General features: G+C 42.9%; 1 protein-coding gene and 1 long non-coding RNA gene across 2 annotated transcripts in view; one reads left to right on the plus strand and one right to left on the minus strand.

Moving 5' to 3' along the window:
• Window positions 1–6,230: 6,230 nt before the first annotated feature.
• LOC127051655 (uncharacterized) lies at window positions 6,231–15,341 on the minus strand. Its single transcript, XR_007774563.1, has 4 exons — window positions 15,218–15,341; window positions 11,546–11,666; window positions 7,344–7,364; window positions 6,231–6,420 (listed from the first exon to the last, which is right to left on the minus strand). It is a non-coding gene; the product is annotated as an uncharacterized LOC127051655 (long non-coding RNA).
• Window positions 15,342–16,941: 1,600 nt separating this feature from the next.
• TDRD9 (tudor domain containing 9) overlaps window positions 16,942–18,369 on the plus strand; it is a 150,380-nt gene continuing 148,952 nt past the window's right edge. The window contains 1 exon segment of the mRNA XM_050954259.1: window positions 16,942–17,156. Within this exon segment, the coding sequence (XP_050810216.1) occupies window positions 16,993–17,156 (164 nt within the window). The 5' untranslated portion in view covers window positions 16,942–16,992.

The following is an 18,369-nucleotide window of genomic DNA, read 5'->3' on the forward strand; positions in this document are numbered from 1 at the left end:
AAAGAGCAGGGGTGGGGTGGGGTGTTGAGGGTTCTGACCAGGGCAATCGGGGTGGGAAGTGGGAAGGAGTGGATGGGGTTAGGGCAGGTCTCTCCCCTCTTTTTTGATTGTTGAAATTGATAACCCTAGGCGAGGGGGGAGCCAGGGGGCACATGGGGGCTAGTGCCCACATACATCCACTGCAGCCTACAGGTGCCCCCAGGGGGGCGCCACGCTGCAGCCTGGGCAGAAGAGTGCAGCTGCTCCCCGCTAGCAGTGCCACCGCCACCTTTGTAGGGCTGCTGCCCCCCTGCACCACGCTGGCTCCTCCATGGCTGGGGCTCGCTGCTACCGCAAGCGAGACGCTCTGGCTCTCTGGTGCCTCCAGAAGGTGACTCCTCCCTGCCGAGCTGCTGCAGCGGCCCAAGCCCGGCAAAGCCAGTGAGTGGACTCAGGGCGGGGGCCACCTGGGTGGGGTTGGGAGGGCTCGCAGGGGAGCTGTGCAGCCTCCAGGGGAGTTCAGGGGGGAACCTGGTCTGGGGAGCAGCCCCTGGGCACGGCTGGCCCCTAGGGTCTATAAAGGCTCGTTGGGGATTTGCCCCTCAACGAACCAATGGGCAAGTTGGAAGTTTCGCCTAGGTGGCAAAATATCCTTGTACTGGCCCTGCCCCAGAGGGTGCGTGCAGCCCAGGTTAAGAATCACTGCACTAAACTGATAAGATCTGCATTTTAATTTAAATTTTAAATGAAGCTTCTTAAATATTTTAAAAAACTTGTTTACTTTACATACAACAATAGTTTAGACTTATAGAGAGACCTTCTAAAAATGTTAAAATGTATTATCAGCATTCGAAACCTTAAATTAGCGTGAATAAATGAAGACTCAGCACACCACTTCAGAAAGGCTGCCGACCCCTGGTGTAAAACATATAAACAAGTGTTTTTAATGTATAAATGGGGTTGCACTCAGAGCCTTGTTATGTGAAAGGGGTCACCAGTACAATAGTTTGATAAACACTGCCCTATACCCTGAGTAATTTCAGTACCTGCTTCTGCTGCTAATCAGTTTTTAATACAGCATCAACATAAAAATGACATGATTCTTGTCACTTTTGCTGCTTCCGAGGGGACAGAATAACAGCAGTAAAGTGTTTTGTTAATTTCAGTCACTAATGCTTGGCAAAAATATCAGAAGTAGCAGTGGAGCAGCCTGCAGACTCAACTATGACACCAAATTGACTTACGTTCCTTTCACTTTTGGAAGGTTATCTTTACTATCAGGAGGGCTAAGGCTGTAGGGTTCTTGTTTGTTTTGTTTGCAGAAGAAAAAAAACACCTTTAAATTCTACAGAAATGGATTATTTAGGTCACCACACTTTCCAGGCAAAGATACAGACAGACATCATCTTCCTTTCCCAATGCAAACGGATGGACATCATACCAAAAGGACTAAAGGCAAAAAATCCATTACATTCTACATATCACACAGACTATGCTGACAGTTTGTGCCACACACTCTCAAAGAAACTGCGAAACCACCTGATCAACATCCTATACAGCAAACAGGGGAAGAATAAGACTGAACTCTCAAAACTAGATACTTTCATGAAAAACCAACCTTCTACACAAACTTCCTCACGGATGGACTTTACAAAAACTAGACAAGCCATTTACAACACACACTTTGCTTCTCTACAAAAGAAAAAGGACACTAAATTGTCTAAACTGCTACATGGCACAAGGAGCCACAACAGTAGCTCCCTTAACCCACCCAACAATATTGTTAATCTTTCCAGCTATTCTCTTAGCCCAGCAGAAGAATCTGTCCTATCTTGGGACCTCTCCTTTTGTCCTTCTAGACCCACAAACATGATACAGTTCTGCGGTGACCTAAAATCCTACTTTCGCCGTCTCCGACTCAAAGAATACTTCCAACACACCTCTGAACAACATACTAACCCACAGAATCCTTCCTACCAACGCTATAATAAAAAGGATTCTGCATGGACTCCTCCTGAGGGTCGAAACAACAGACTGGACTTCTACATAGATTGCTTCCGTCAACGTGCACGGGCTGAAATTGTGGAAAAGCAGCATCACTTGCCCCATAACCTAAACCGTGCTGAACACAATGCCATCAACAGCCTCAGGAACAACTCTGACATCGTAATCAAACAGGCTGACAAAGGAGGTGCTGTCGTCATCACGAATAGGTCGGAATACGAACAAGAGGCTGCTAGGCAGCTCTCTAACTCCACATTCTACAAGCCATTACCCTCTGATCCCACTGAGGATTACCAAAAGAAACTACACCATCTGCTCAAAAAACTCCCTGAGAAAGCACAGGAACAGATCTGTGCAGACACATGCCAAGAACCCCGACCAGGTGTATTCTATTTGCTACCCAAGATCCATAAACCTGGAAATCCTGGACGCCCCATCATCTCAAGCATTGGTACCTTAGCAGCAGGATTGTCTGGCTATGTGGACTCTCTCCTCAGGCCCTATGCTACCAGCACTCCCAGCTATCTCCGAGACACCACTGACTTCCTGAGGAAACTACAATCCATCAGTGATCTTCCAGAAAACACCATCTTGGCCACTATGGACGTGGAAGCCCTCTACACCAATATTCCACACAAAGATGGATTACAAGCCATCAAGAATAGTATCCCCGATAACATCACAGCTAACCTAGTAGCTGAACTTTGTGACTTTGTCCTCACCCACAACTATTTCACATTTGGGGACAATATATACCTTCAAGTCAGTGGCACTGCTATGGGTAACCGCATGGCCACACAGTATGCCAACATCTTTATGGCTGACTTAGAACAACGCTTCCTTAGCTCTCGTTCCCTAACGCCCCTACTCTACTTGCGCTAGATTGATGACATCTTTATCATCTGGACTCATGGAAAAGAAGCCCTCAAGGAATTCCACCGTGATTTTAACAATTTCCATCCCACCATCAACCTTAGCCTAGATCAATCCACACAAGCGGTCCATTTCCTAGACACTACTGTGCTAATAAGCGATGGTCACATAAACACCACCCTATACCGGAAACCCACTGACCGCTATACTTACCTACATGCCGCCAGCTTCCATCCAGGACACACCACACGATCCATTGTCTACAGCCAAGCTCTAAGATACAACCGTATTTGCTCCAATCCCTCAGATAGAGATAAACACCTACAAGATCTCTATCAAGCATTCTTAAAACTACAATACCCACCTGCTGAAGTAAAAAAAACAGATTGACAGAGCCAGAAGAGTACCCAGAAGCCACCTACTACAGCACAGGCCCAACAAAGAAAATAACAGAACGCCACTAGCCATCATCTACAGCCCCCAACTAAAACCTCTCCAGCGCATCATCGAAGATCTACAACCTATCCTTAAAGATGACCCCTCACTCTCACAGATCCTGGGAGACAGGCCAGTCCTCGCTTATATAGACAGCCTCCCAACCTGAAACAAATACTCACCAGCAGCCACACACCATACAACATAAACACTAACCCAGGAACCTATCCTTGCAACAAAGCCTGATGCCAGCTCTGTCCACATATCGATTCAAGTGACACCGTCATAGGACCTAATCACATCAGCCACGCCATCAGGGTTCATTCACCTGCACATCTACCAACATGATATATGCCATCATGTGCCAGCAATGCCCCTCTGCCATGTACATTGTCCGGTTTGGCCAGTCTCTTCGCAAAAGAATAAATGGACACAAATCTGACATCAGGAATCATAACATTCAAAAACCAGTGGGAGAACACTTCAACCTCTCTAACCACTCAGTGACAGACTTGAAGGTGGCAGTTTTGCAACAAAAAAACTTCCAAAACAGACTCCAAAGAGAGACTGCTGAACTCAAATTAATATGCAAATTAGACACAATTAACTTAGGCCTTAACAGAGACTGGGAATGGTTGGGTCATTACACTAATTGAATCTATTTTCCTATGTTAAGCTCTCCTCACACCTTCTATGGGTCATCTTAATTATCGCTTCAAAAGTTTTTTTTCCCCTGCTGACGATAGCTCATCTCAATTGATTAGACTCTTCATGTTGGTATGCATACTTCCATCTTTTCATGTTCTCTGTATGTATAAATATCTCCTGTCTGTGTGTTCCATTCTGTGCATCTGAAGAAGTGAGCTGTAGCTCATGAAAGCTCATGCTGAAATAAATTTGTTAGTCTCTAAGGTGCCACAAGAACTCTTGTTCTTTTTCCAGGCAAAGTTTCTCATGTGTCTTAGTTGGGAATAGGTCCTGCTTTGAGCAGGGGGTTGGACTATATGACCTCCTGAGGTCCCTTCCAACCCTGTTATTCTATGATTCTTAGTGAGTGAATTTATCAAGCTCTGATTATTCAAATAGAAAGTTTCACAGCAAATATATATCTCATATGGAGATGTCATGGTTATCAGAGGGAAGTGAACATGGAACTTTCAATATTAAGAAGATTTTTGAATAAATGAAAAACTCCTTTAACTGTGACTAGGTAATAAGCTGGTGCAGTTGCTGGGGCCAGTTACTAAAGAGAGACAGTTACAGCACCACTTACCCAACCCATATACATTTTAAAAGGTTACATTAATCAAAATTATTATGGGTAGTATAAGTAGAGCAAAGCAAATGAAAAGCAGCATTCTGTTTAAGTCCACTGAAATATCTTGAACCCGCTGAAACACAAGCAGAACATACTCATGACATAGAAGGACAGGACTTAAGCCTTTTATTAGATCATTAATGCCTACTTCCAGTGCTTAAACAGAACACTACATGAAAGAGATTGAAATGTTGCTTGTAAGCTGCAGTACCAGTAATGTCACAGATTTAATATTCAATGTGTATTGTGTGAGTATATATCTTTTCAGAAAGTCACTGGATAATTTAGGTCCTGACAGTCTCCTCTAATACAGCCAAGCTTTTATTCAAATTAAATGTATTACTTTTTACTTTGAGTAAGTCAATCACCAATATAGTGGATTGCCCTCAAATGCTACTAGTGTTCCATCCCATGTAATATGTATAACACATGGCTACTTTTAACAAACATAAGTTTGCTGGAAGAGGGGAAAATGTTAGAAGTCAGTTAAATGCATATTGCATCTACAATGCCTGTAGATATTCAAGTTTGCATACAAATAAAATATCACCTTGTTTACAGATACAATGAATACAAAGCTGAGCAATGCATAAATTTGACACTAATACCTCACCTTCTTATTTTCCTTAGAATTCTGATGTAAACCAGAGCTGAATTTCAGAGGCATAAGTGGCAGTTGGGTGCTCAGTTTGCATTAATTACCAATGGGAGACAGGCACCTAGTTGTTCTCTGTTCCTTTGAAAGTCACCCATTCAGACTCTGAGGTTCAGCAAAAAGAACAGGCAGTCAGGGGCTATACCTCCCTTATCTAATGTGTTCCAAATGCTCAGTGCTGCGAGATGAAACCCCTGTGGCACCTACTGGACACCACTTTTCTACAAATTTCCAACTCCTATAAAGCCCACAACTGACAATAATGCAGGGCATACCTTGAAAAAGATGATTTTCTTATTTGATATAACATTAAGTACTATTCTCTAACAGAAACTATATTAATTTTATAAGTCTGTTCAGTGTAGCATCTTGCAATTGCTCCTATAACAAAGGGGATAAATGTCTGAACTGCGATAATCCACCAGTTCTATTAAATGTTCTCTATTCTGAACAGACCTGTGATGCTATGAGTTAACTTCTGAGTTATCTTTTGAATAGAGGCAAAAAAAAGTGTAAATTATACAGACACTTCAGAGGCATTTTCTGCGACATTATTTTTGTAACAGTACTGTTTTTGCTGTCTAATTTTTCTGCAGATTATCAAAAATAACTTTTTTTTTAAAGTTGCATCCTAACTTTGAAAAATATCCCACCATACAACTAAGCTGATCAATCAGAGGTTGCACAGTAGCAATAAAAATTCACACATGGAAAATGTTGAATACATTAAGATATTATGACAACATTTTTTTTTTAAAAGTCAAAAATTCAACCAAGATGTTTGTTCTTAAGTTCCGACCTGTTCTACTATGATATATTTAGTTTAGCAACATATTATTTACTTCAATGTGCTCCTTTGATGCAGTTTGTGGTAACATGAAAGTTCTTATGAAACTGTACAGAGCAAAAAGATGTTGACAATGTTCTTAAATTTAAGTTAGAGTATTAAAATACACTCCAGAATACTTCTTGCTCAACACATTTATTCCTCCTATGTAGTACAGTGGATTATATACAGTTGTAGAATTGTACAATGCTTATGCGGTCCAATTAACTTCCCTGTGATGGTAGCTTGCTTCATTTACAGCAGAGATGACAAGTCATGGAATGCATACTCAATGAAGAGCCATTTAATGATGGCCAGAAACAGAAGATTCTGAAACAAGCACACAATTTAGATACACAGTTAACAGATACAGTTAAGTATCCACAGCTATGACTATGCAAAAATTAGATGAATCAGTACCTCAAAATATTTGAAAATTCTTCATATCTACAAGGGTAGCCTAATATTTTAACATTTACATAATCAATATTATTGGTTAAATTTGATTTAATGGGGGAAAAAGTTCTCTCTAAATTCAGGATATATTTATGTGCGGTAAATAGTTATTGCAGTACAGTGCAATGGGAGGTATTTTCATTTTACCTGTAAAGTTAGATAACATGTCTTTATGTACAAAATTGACTCAATTTGGAGCAAGTGAATTGTCTATCTTTTCAGTCAGAATTGAAATAGGACAATTGCTTTAGTGGAGGAGAAATAAGAAAATTATGACTTTAAAATAGTCACAAGCAATGATACTTAATCTTAAGGATTGCATATTACACTTTTACAAAAAATAATGTTAAAATGAATTAGTTTGTTGATAGCTAAAAATGGTAACCTAGTTAAACATAAGGTCTACCTGGTTAGATTAAAAAAAAAAAAAAAAAACTCTATAAAATGGTTAAGCCCATAAAATACATATTTTAGAACTCTTTTTTAAAAATTTACTTTCCTGAACTACCACTACTGTTCTGAGGCAGAGATTAACTTAGTTTATTACACAAAGGAAAAAGTATCAATGGAAAGTGGAGCAACAGCTATGTCACCAGGGTTGTAAACACTCTGACAATGATATCAGAGTAATAGAGAGAACTATAACAAAAACTGAAGGTTCCCTCTAAGATCTACTTTGCAATATCATAATATAAAACAAACTAAATTAAAATTAATATGTTGGTCTATTTGCTTTAAATCTCATGCATGGTTAAAATAAACTACAGAATACTCTGCTGTATAACACAAATACTTACTGTTTGCCACTGCTTTTTTACCTAGAAACAGAAGAAAAATTGAAATGTTCAAAATTTAGCTTTGCATTTTTCACTTTCATTTTCAAGTTTTAAGCTCCTGAAAAACTAGTATGCAACCAAACTTGAACCAATTTGCAGTGATGACAGGAAATTTACACGTTCTGAAAAGTTAAGCATACTGCAAAATATATTTTGTTAAAATAACTATCAAAACAAGCTGTTTAAAAAAAAATCGGTATTACTGTAATTTTTTTTATAAATGTAATAAAGTGTTATAAGATCTCATTATAGCATGCTGTTAAACCTGAGATGCAAGGAGAGTTTTTGGAAGAATTACGGGGACCACAAATTAAGGCTATAAGGCTTTTAAAGATATATATTTATACACATTAAGACTTCTAACTGTAAGTTCACAAGTTACCCAGGGGAGAAGATCGCACAAGTTTGTATAATCATATCCTGTACATTTAGAGATATTTATCTAGATTCTCTGTTGACACGATTATTTTGAGCCATACCGTTGGTTTACCTGGCCACAGGAAGATTTTCCTAGAGCAAAGGCATAGAGCAGGGATCGGCAACCTTTGGTATGCAGCCCACCAGGGAAATCCATTGGCAGGCCTGGCTGGTTTACCTGCAGCGTCCGCAGGTTCGACCAATTGCAGCTCCCATTGGCTGCAGTTCGCCATTCCAGGCCAATGGGGGCTGCGGGAAGCGGCATCGGCCGAGGGATGTGCTGGCTGCCACTTCTCACAGCCCCCATTGGCCTGGAACAGTGAACCACAGCCAGTGGGAACTGGTATCAGCCGAACCTGCGGACACTGCAGGTAAAAAAACTGTCCTGGCCCGCCAGAGGATTTCCCTGACAGGCCGTGTGCCAAAGATTGCCGATCCCTGGTATAGAGCTAGCAGTGTAAAACCAGCATAGTAGTGCCTACTGCACTCTAACTTCAGCAGGAATGGAGCCATGGTCAGATATCCTCTATGCTCTGCCAGTCCTTGTCAGCAGTTTCTAGCCCTTTATGGCTATTAGCAGTGGGCAAAAGAGCAGTCTTTAGGGGGCCAGCAAAACAGACCAGACTGAAAATTAGGGAAGTGCAAAGGTGAGCTTAAACCAACTTTGTAAAAAATATATGGAGATATACCTATCTCTCAGAACTGGAAGGGACCCTGAAAGGTCATTGAGTCCAGCCCCTGCCTTCACTAGCAGGACCAAGTACTGATTTTGCCCCAGACCCCTAAATGGCCCCCTCAAGGACTGGACTCACAACTCTGGGTTTAGCTGGCCAATGCTCAAACCACTGAGCTCTCCCTCCCCTCCTGCATAGTGCTGGGTGCATTTTGGCCAGTCTCCAGGATCTAGCATGTAAAAATGTGTACCTTTAATATGACACCTCACAGTGGTTTGCAAAACCACAGTTTTTCTGTGAAATTTGCTTCAACAGCACCAAATTACCATTTGTTCAAAACATCTGCTGTGATACTGGAGGTGAATACTCCTGGCCCAAAATATACCAAATTCATTAGTAGTAGGGCTGTCAATTAATCAGAGGTAACTCATGCAATTAACTAAAAAAAATTATTCGTGATTAATTGCAGTTTTAATTGCACTGTTAAACAGAATATCAATTTAAATATATTAAATATTTTGGATGTTATTCTACATGTTCATATATATTGTATTCTGTGTTGTAATTTAAATCAAAGTGTATATTATTTTTGATTTATAATTTTTACAGTGCAAATATTTGTAAAGAAAGAGTATTTTTCAATTCACTCATACAAGTACAGTAACTCCTCACTTAAAGTTGTCTCGGTGTTATGTTGCTGATCAATTAGGGAACATTCTTGTTTCAAGTTGCACAATGCTCTCTTATAATGTTGTTTGGCAACTGCCTGCTTTGTCCACTGCTTGCAGAAAGTGCAGCCTGTTGGAGCTAGCTGGTGGGGGCTTGGAACCAGGGTGTACGTCTCTGTCTGCCATGTTGTCTCACCTCCCTCCATTTGTTCTGCCTTGTAGAGTGTGAGGCTACATTAACAACATGTTAATCCTCAAGGGCTCAGCTGATTGCTAAATGATGAACTAGCAGTAAGGCATTGCCTGGGAAATATCCCACCCTCTGACCTCACCCAAGCTTCACAATCATCATTGCTGTGTACAGTATTAAACTGTTTGTTTAATACACACACACATACATATAGTCTTTGGTGAAAAAAATGTCCCTGGAACCAACCCCCTGTCCCCCCATCTCTATTAATTCCTATAGGGAAACTGGATTCACTTAACATCATTTCACTTAAAGTTGCATTTTTCAGGAACATAACTACAAGGTTAAGTGATGAGTTACTGTACTGTAGTGCAATCTCTTTATTGTGAAAGTGCAACTTACAAATGTAGTGTTTTTTTTTTGTTATGTAACTGCACTCAAAAACAAAACAATGTAAAACTTCAGAGCCTACAAGTCCACTCAGTCTTACTTGTTTAGCCAATCGCGAAGACAAACAAGTCTGTTTACATTTACAGGAGATAATGCTGCCTTCTTCTTACTTACGTCACCAGAAATTGAGAACAGGCATTTGCATGGCACTTTTGTAATTGGCATTGCAAGGTAATTACGTGCCAGATATCCTACACATTCATATGCTCCTTCACGCTTCGGCCACCATTCCAGAGGACATGCTTCCATGCTGATGATGGTTAAAAAAATAATGCATTACTTAAATTTGTGACAGAACTCCTTGGGGGAGAATTGTATGTCCCCTGATCCGCTTTACCTGCATTCTGCCATATATTTCATGTTATAGCAGTCTCGGATGATGCCTCAGCACACATTCATTTTAAGAACATTTAACACTGCAGAGATGATGCAAAGAAAAATGCAAACAAGATACCAATGTGAGAGTTCTAAAGATAGCTACAGCACTCAACCCAAGATTTAAGAATCTGAAGTGCCTTCCAGAATCTGAGAGGGACAAGGTGTGGAGCATGCTTTCAGAAGTCTTAAAAGAGCAACAATCCAATGCGGAAACTACAGAACCCGAACCACCAAAAAAGAAAATCAACCTTCAGCTGGTGGCTTCCGACTCAGATGATGAAAATGCATATGCATCGGTCCGCACTACTTTGGATTGTTATTGAGCAGAACTCATCATCAGCATGGACTTACATTCCCTGGAATGGAGTTTGAAACATGAATGGACGTATGAATCTTGAGCGCATCTGGCATGTAAATATCTTGTGACGCTGGCTACAAGAGTGCCATGCGAACGCCTGTTCTCACTTTCAGGTGACATTGTGAACAAGGAGTAGGACTGAGTGACTTACTGGCTCTAAAATTTTTAGAGTTTTATTTTTGAATGCAGTTTTTTTGGTACATAATTCTACATTTGTAAGTTCAACTTTCATGATAAAGAGCTTTCACTACAGTACTTGCATTAGGTGAATTGAAAAATACTATTTGTTTTTTTACAGTGCAAATACTTGTAATCAAAAATAAATATAAAGTGAGCACTGTACACTTTGTATTCTGTGTTGTAACTGAAATCAATATATTTGAAAGTGTAGAAAACATCCAAAAATATTTAAATAAATAGTATTCTATTATTGTTTAACAGTGTGATTAATGGCGTGATTAATTGCAATTAATTTTTTTAATTGCATGACAGCACTAATTAGTACACTCAAAGTTCCATTGGTTTTCAGATTTAAAAAAAAAAAAAAGTCAAACTACTAAACCTTTTTTTATTAAAAAAAAAAATCCCAGTTTTAACCTTTAAGGCACTTGCCATTCAAGATGAAGTTGCAGGAGTAAATAAACTTTGACTTAAAACAGTAATGTTGATTAGAAGTGTAATTTTTTAGAGACATTTCTATACCAGCAAAAGCCCTAGTGTAGATACAGGTGTAGTGGCACAGAAGTGCTTTTGCTTTTTTAGTTTATTTCATTTTGGGAACCAGTATAAGCTATAATGGCAAAAGCACTCTTTTTGCTGATATAAGCTCTATCTGCATGAGGAGGGTTTGCTAGTATAGCTTTCCCAGTAAACCTTTTCTAGTGTCTGGCCTTAGTGAGGTGATAAAGCAACTGCTGATACTTTTAAATAAAATATTTGGGCATTTCCAATTAATTTCAACAGTTTTATTTACAACAAAGGTTTCAAAGAAAGTACACTAAAGCTAAGATTGAAACAATGTAACTTACGACCAAAGGAAAGTTTGTAATAGGCATAGGAGGTTACGGCCAACCCAACCCATATTTCCTGGTAAACCGTAGTGTAGTAAATCCTCATGTTGCGCCACGTCTTAGTAAAATATTGTAACATCTGAAAGTTATAAAAAAAAATGGTCATGAAGATGAATTTTGCTATTACATCCTCACCTGATGTTTTACATGAATAAAGAAAGGATTTGTTCTTGATTGTACTTGAATCAGGACAAAATAAATAAGGAACTTTATATTTAAAGGAAACATTTAATTGTATCCATAAATAGGGTTTTAAAATGGTAACTGTTTAACCTATTAAAATTCTATCAGTTAAATGGTTAACCATTAAGCAGTTCATATGGAGGGGAACTATGGGTGCAAGGGGTGCTGCAGCACCCCCATGTTTTACATGGGGCCCCCGCTGCCGGTCCTGTGCCCAGGGTCCTGGCCTTGCACTTGGGGTCCTGGCTGCATGCTGGCAGCGGAGTCCCAGACACAGGATGCAGGGTGGCAGCAGAGTTTAATTGTTAACCGAAACCAATAAGACTGATGCTTATCGGTTAACCAGTTAAACTTTTACATCCCTATCCCTACGCTGAATTTAATTTGATTTCCTGTTTTTATTTTAAAATGTATTATATTAATTGAATGCTTGTGAAAAGTGCACATACATACATACCCCTGGGAACTGAAGTTCTCTATTGCCAAACCAAAAAATTGTATTAAATGGAATCAAGGTCAAGAGTAAATAGCAACACCAAAGGTAAAAAACAGTAGACCGATGTAGTTATTATCCCCAAACCAAGCATTAAAAACCCAGAAAATTCAGAGTTAAGGTTACAAGGGGTTGCTGGGTGATACCACAATAAAAAGAATGATGAATAAGGATAATGAGTCAAGTAATCTACCACTGAGAACTCTCGACACATATCCACTCATCCTAAGGCTGCTCACGACTCACTGCAACCAACAGAATTGTTGCATACAAATTAGACAAAGGGTGATTCATTGAGTTACCTCTGATATCACAATTATACCATTTAGAAGTTATCTGAACTTTTGATCTGATACTATCAATAGGCTATGTAATCGTAACTAGATACCATAATTGCTAACATATCTTATTTCTTCATATCTAGTTTCTTCAAATATAACTTATGTACAGATTACAATGAATTTTAATTACTTGGAAAATTTGAAGAGTTTTATTCCTTGATTAAGATCAGACTCATTGGAACCAGGCCCACTGATGGAGGGGGAGGGAAAGGGAAATTGCCCAGAGGCCTGGGGGCCCCCAGCTGCTGCTGTGGTAGTGGTGGTGGCCAGATGCCCCGGGCCCTTTTAGATTGTCTGGGTGGGCTACAGGGTGCCTAGGCACATGAGACCACATCAGGCCCTGCGGACTGGCGTGAGTGGTCCCGGAAGTGACAGATACATCATTTCTGCCCCAGGCCCCAGCGGCTCTAGGGACAGCCCTAGCCCTGGGGCCCAGAATTTCTGTTGGTGGGCCTGTTTAGAACAAAGAAAATATTAACATGCTACATTTCTTAAAGGACACATTTTAAAATGAACGTTAAACTAATTAGTGAATTTGCAGAATTGCAAATTTACAGAAAATCCACTCTATACTGTGGCAATGTTTGTAACAGACATCTTATCACTAGACACTGGACTGAGACTAAATATTTCGCACAGGCCACCTAATAGCCATCATGTGTCACAATGTATTTGTCTTCACAGGGAAAAGAGGTGTGTTCTTAATTCAAATTAGCTAACTCAAGGTAAAAGACTAGTGAAGACAAGGCCCTAAAGGTGAAAATGCTCCTTACACCCTCATTTTTCTATACTGTAATATTGTTACATCTAGGTAACAAGGATTTTTGGGGGACTGGGAGGAAGTAATTTTAAATTAACAATAATCAAGATGCCCTTCCTCCCCTTACCCCAAGCCAAAATTAAAGAGAAAAGAGTCTTACCTAGATTTACTTTAAAATAGTCGAGAGGGGAGATAGAGCAAGAACATGGTCCAGAACAACAGATGCCCATCCCTGTTCTACTGAGCTTTATTTAATAAATAAATACATTTAATTAAGAGTCTACCATTTCCTCTCCCAACACGGCATGTTCACCTTTACTCAGAAAAGCAGAATATATAGTTTTATGAGGCTGCTAAAAATACCATTTGACAGACAGTTCAGAGGTGATTAAAATTAACACCATTACTCCAAGTACACTATCTTTGACACATGGCCAAGCATCAAGCAATCTTTCAACATGTTTTATTTCTGTATGCCCATAGATTTGGTATTTACAAGTATTTTTGTGAAAAACTTGAGATATTTTAATATAACTTCTTCTCAACATTCCAAAAGACATGAGAGTATATGTAAGAGCACCACACTGTATAATACTTTACATTTCTGTAACATTTTACCTTGAGAAACCTAAAGCATTTAACAAACTACACACACAGCATATCTAAACCAACCACATGTGGATAAAGGACAGCAGCTAGAACACTGCAAAACTGTAAGAAGGAAGGACAGAGTCTGCAAGGGACTTCAGGTCCAGGTTCCACTGACCTATTTGCTAATAGTAAATAGGAGTCTCCTCCTGCCATGTGTGTGGAGAGAGAGGGGCAGAAGGGGAAAAGGAAGTGAAACTAATGTCATCTTTCAAGCAGAGACCATCTTTCTTTCTGTTGTTTGCTTACAGTGCCAAACAAAACGTTGTCCTGGTCCATTACTAGAGCTCCAAAGCACTATGCATCCACAAATAGGCAATATGTAGGCTTTCACTTAAAAGGACATTTAACCCTTCTGTGAAAAACTTCTCAATATACAGCAATGCAATGTTGTCTTCCCTGGATGACAACTCTATTACACCTGTTACCTTTCCTGATATGAAGCAGAATGAAGAAAAAAAACCACAGTGTTGCGTTTTCACTGCTGCCATTCAGAACCACGAGAAAGATTTCATGCATTTCAAATGGCTTCTACTTAGAACAAGGGTTAGGAGGCAATGCAGACTAACAGATACATATACCTATCAAAGAAACAGGAAACTGTGACGTAAACGGGAAAAAAAGGAACATATATGGACAAAATGCTTTTTCTCCCACTATCAACTAAATTGTATTGCATTAACAATAGGCTAAAATGAAATCCCCACTAAATAAACACACTAAAAAGCTCAGCACCCTTCAGCTACTGCGGGGGGAGGGGACGAAATCCGGGCATCCTACAAGGTATTGACCCCTCTTTTACATCAGCTTCTGGCAGAGAAAGCCTTTGCGAAGGACTCACCCACCATGACGTGCCTGCCATCCATCCACCCACCTTTGAGGCGGAACGTGCATCACCACGGAGGGAACCCCGAGACTGCCCCCCAGAGAGAGGCAGGGCAGGCTCCGACGAGACCGATCTCCGCGCTCTCCCTCCCCCGGCATCGCCAGGGCGCAGCCCCTGGATTTCCTCCTCAGCTGCCGTCCCGGGCCGGGCCGGCTCCTCTCCTCTCCCCGCTCCCCCCGGGCTTCTTAGCAGCCCGTCTCCGGCATGAATCCCGCGGGCCTACAGCGCCCGAGGAAGGCCGCAGCCCGCGCTCGCGGCAGACCCAGGGGAACCCGCCTTCCCGAAGCTCCCTCAGCAGGACGAACCGGGCCGAACCCACCTTGGAGCCAGTGACACACGGGCCGTTGGCGAAGGTCACGGAATGGAACTGCCGCTGCCGCCGCGCGCGGGACGCTGGGAAAAGAACCACCAACAAGAAGAGAGGCTAGAATGTCTCCAGCGGCGCCCCTCCCCCTAGACCAGAGAGGAGCGGGAGCGACAAGCAGCCCAGTAGGCCCTGCTTCCCTCGCCTCAGCGCCCCCTGCTGGCAAGGGCCCCGCAGCGCCTTTCTCTCACCATGCAACCTAGTCAGTGACCTTCCCTCCCCCACTGCACCCGTGCTAGGGAAGCCGCGCTTCTCAACGCCCTGTTTCCTATTGCGTGCCCTGCCCGGAGAAACCCGATCAGCCTCATGCCAATTGCCAAAAAGCCCGATCGATGCCCTGCCATCCCCACGGCACCCGCTACTGCGGAAAAGCCCGCTCTGCACTATGCCCGCTATTGCTCCCCCTGCTGAGGAAAAGAGATCCCCCTCCAGAGGAGAAGCTAGCTTAGGGCTCTGCCCTTGCCCTATGCCCCTTTGGTGGGGGGAGGGAGCACACTCAGCTGTTCCTTAAAAAAAGAACAGGAGTACTTGTGGTACTTTAGAGACTGATAAATTTATTTCAGCATACGCTTTTGTGGGCTATAGCCCACGTCATCAGATGCATAGAATGGAACATATAGTAGCCATACCAACTGTAAGAGGCTAATTAAGATGAGCTATTATCAACAGGAGAAAAAAACTTTTGTAGCGATACTCAAGATGGCCCATTTTAGACAGTTGACAAGAAGGTGTGAGGATATCCAGTGGTTGGGTCATTACATATATTGAACCTATTTCCCCATGTTAAGTATCCTCACACCTTCTTGTCAGCTGTCTAGAATGGGCCATCTTGATTAGCATTACAATTTTTTTCTCCTGCTGATAATAGCTAATCTTAATTAGCCTCTTACAGTTGGTATGGCTACTTTCACTTTTTCATGTTCTCTGTGTGTATATATATCTTTCTACTGTATTTTCCACTGCATGGATCTGATGAAGTGTCCCATAGCCCATGAAAGCTTATGCTCAAACAAATTTGTTAGTCTCTAAGGTGCCACAATTACTCCTGTTCTTTTTGCAGATACAGGCTAACATGGCTGCTACTCTGAAAGCTGTTCCTTCAGTGTGACTTCAACCCAGCACAATATCCCCCCTGCACTGCCCCAATGGAGAGTAACCCCCACAGCCCTTAGCCCCCTCCACAGTGGCTCCTGCGAGTAGGAGTATAACCATGCAATCTGGGGCATGGCTTATTTTAGAGGCAGGCAGCGGGATTTGCCAGGTGGGAGTCATACGGGTTATGGTGTGTGTATAACCTATGGGAGTGGTTACACGTGGATGCTATTGTTCACAGGGATGCTAGGGGGATTTGCTGAGAGTAGCTGGGATTCAGGGAGGGAGAGGTGCGTTACCCTGGGATGTGGGAGACATTGGCAGGGATGCAGGAAGGAAAGGGTGCAGTTGGTACCCTACTAGATGTGGGAGGAGGGGAGGCTGTAGTGGGGGGTTATCCATAGTACTGCACGAAGGAATTGGAAGGACCAAAGAGAGCTGCGAAGGGAACTTCGCGCAAAGCAGTGCAGTGAACCGAGCAGCTCCAGTCCCATCCCCGGCTGCGCAGCGTGAACACGTGGCTAGGGGGCGGGGCCAGCCGAGCGCGCGGGATGCACGTGGCGGCGTAAGGGGTTCTGGTCCGATCGACTGCCGCGGGGGAAGCCTCTAGCCCGGTGCTTTACGGCCCCGGCGCCGCCATGCTGCGGAAGCTCACCCTCGAGCAGATCACTGACTGGTTCACTCTCGGCAAGGCTGTCACCAACGTCGAGTTACTGGGCGGTGAGCCTCAGGCCGCCTGGCCCGCCCCGCGCCGCGGTGCCGGGCCAGCCGCGTCGGAGCCTCCCGCCGCCGCCAGGTGAGCGTGGGAGCCGCCCGGGGAGGGGAGCGGTGTAGTGGGCCGGGCCGGGATTATTCCTCCTGCCTTTGACACGGATCTGGAGCGGGCCCCAGCTGTGGCCGGCCCCACTGCAGCGGCGCTTTCCTTGGGCGGGGAGGTGGTGGGGAGCGGCCTGGGGATTAGCGGCAATAGGAAGCTCCCTCTGCCTGGTACCTTTGGCCCCCTGAGGCTCCTGAGCGGCGGCAGGGAAGGCGGGGCTTGAACCGGGAGAGCGCTGGAGCCTTGCCAGCAGTGCGGGCTAATACTGGGACAAGACTGTCTTGAGCCGAGACAGGCACACATCTGAGAAACGTAGCCATGAGGTGGGAGCTAAGACAGAGTGAAGTTCTTGAGTTGGGAGGAGTGTTGGGGGCAAAGAAGGGATTCAGATAACGTGGAGATTTGGATAATAGAGAGTAGGTACCCCTGGCCAGGACTGTGAGGAGGAGGAGGATGAGCCTATCTCCCCAGCTGTGGGGGAAGCCAGCCAGCCTGCAACTGAATGGCTTCTGCAGCAGCACAGGGAGTGCTCTGCAGCTCTGATGTCGTGGGAGTGAGTGAGCAGGGCTGTGACAGAGGAGCTGCAGAGGACTTTCTGTGCTGCCACAGTGCTGGTCACGCCCGATCCTTGAAGGCTCCAGGTTCAAGGAAGGCGTGGACTTGGCAGAGCAGAGCCCTGGCTCGGGGATGCGTCTGTGCTCCTCCAGAACTGCAGCCATGCCATCACACACTGGGCTTAGAAGCGGCAGCAAAGGGAGCCCTCTGCAGCCTGGTCTTACAGGAGTCAGTGAGCAGGGTCATGACAGCGGAGCTGCAAAGGGTTTGTTGCCATTCCTGCAGTTATCCAAACTCCCAATTATCTGAATAAAATCTCTGTCCCTTATGCTGTTCAGATAATTGGGAGTATACTGTACTCATAAATCTCTATGTCTAACTGTAAATACTCTGCTGTTTGATCATCTCATATTGTTTGAGGCTAGCCTTCTTTGGAAGCCCATGTTATTTCTATATTGCAGCAGAGTGGTGCTTTGACCACTAAGTCACTGATTTTTCAGCCTTGATTCTCTGACCTTAGAAGGAAGTAGTTTCACAACTCCTTTACCTTTTTAAATTAGAAAATGGCAAAATAGAAAGATACTACTACTTAAGTGGACTCCCATAGCAGAGATCTAGTGCATATGACCAAAATTTTCATTGT

Source organism: Gopherus flavomarginatus, chromosome 5 (assembly GCF_025201925.1).
Source record: "Gopherus flavomarginatus isolate rGopFla2 chromosome 5, rGopFla2.mat.asm, whole genome shotgun sequence".
NCBI classification, from domain to species: Eukaryota; Metazoa; Chordata; order Testudines; family Testudinidae; genus Gopherus; species Gopherus flavomarginatus.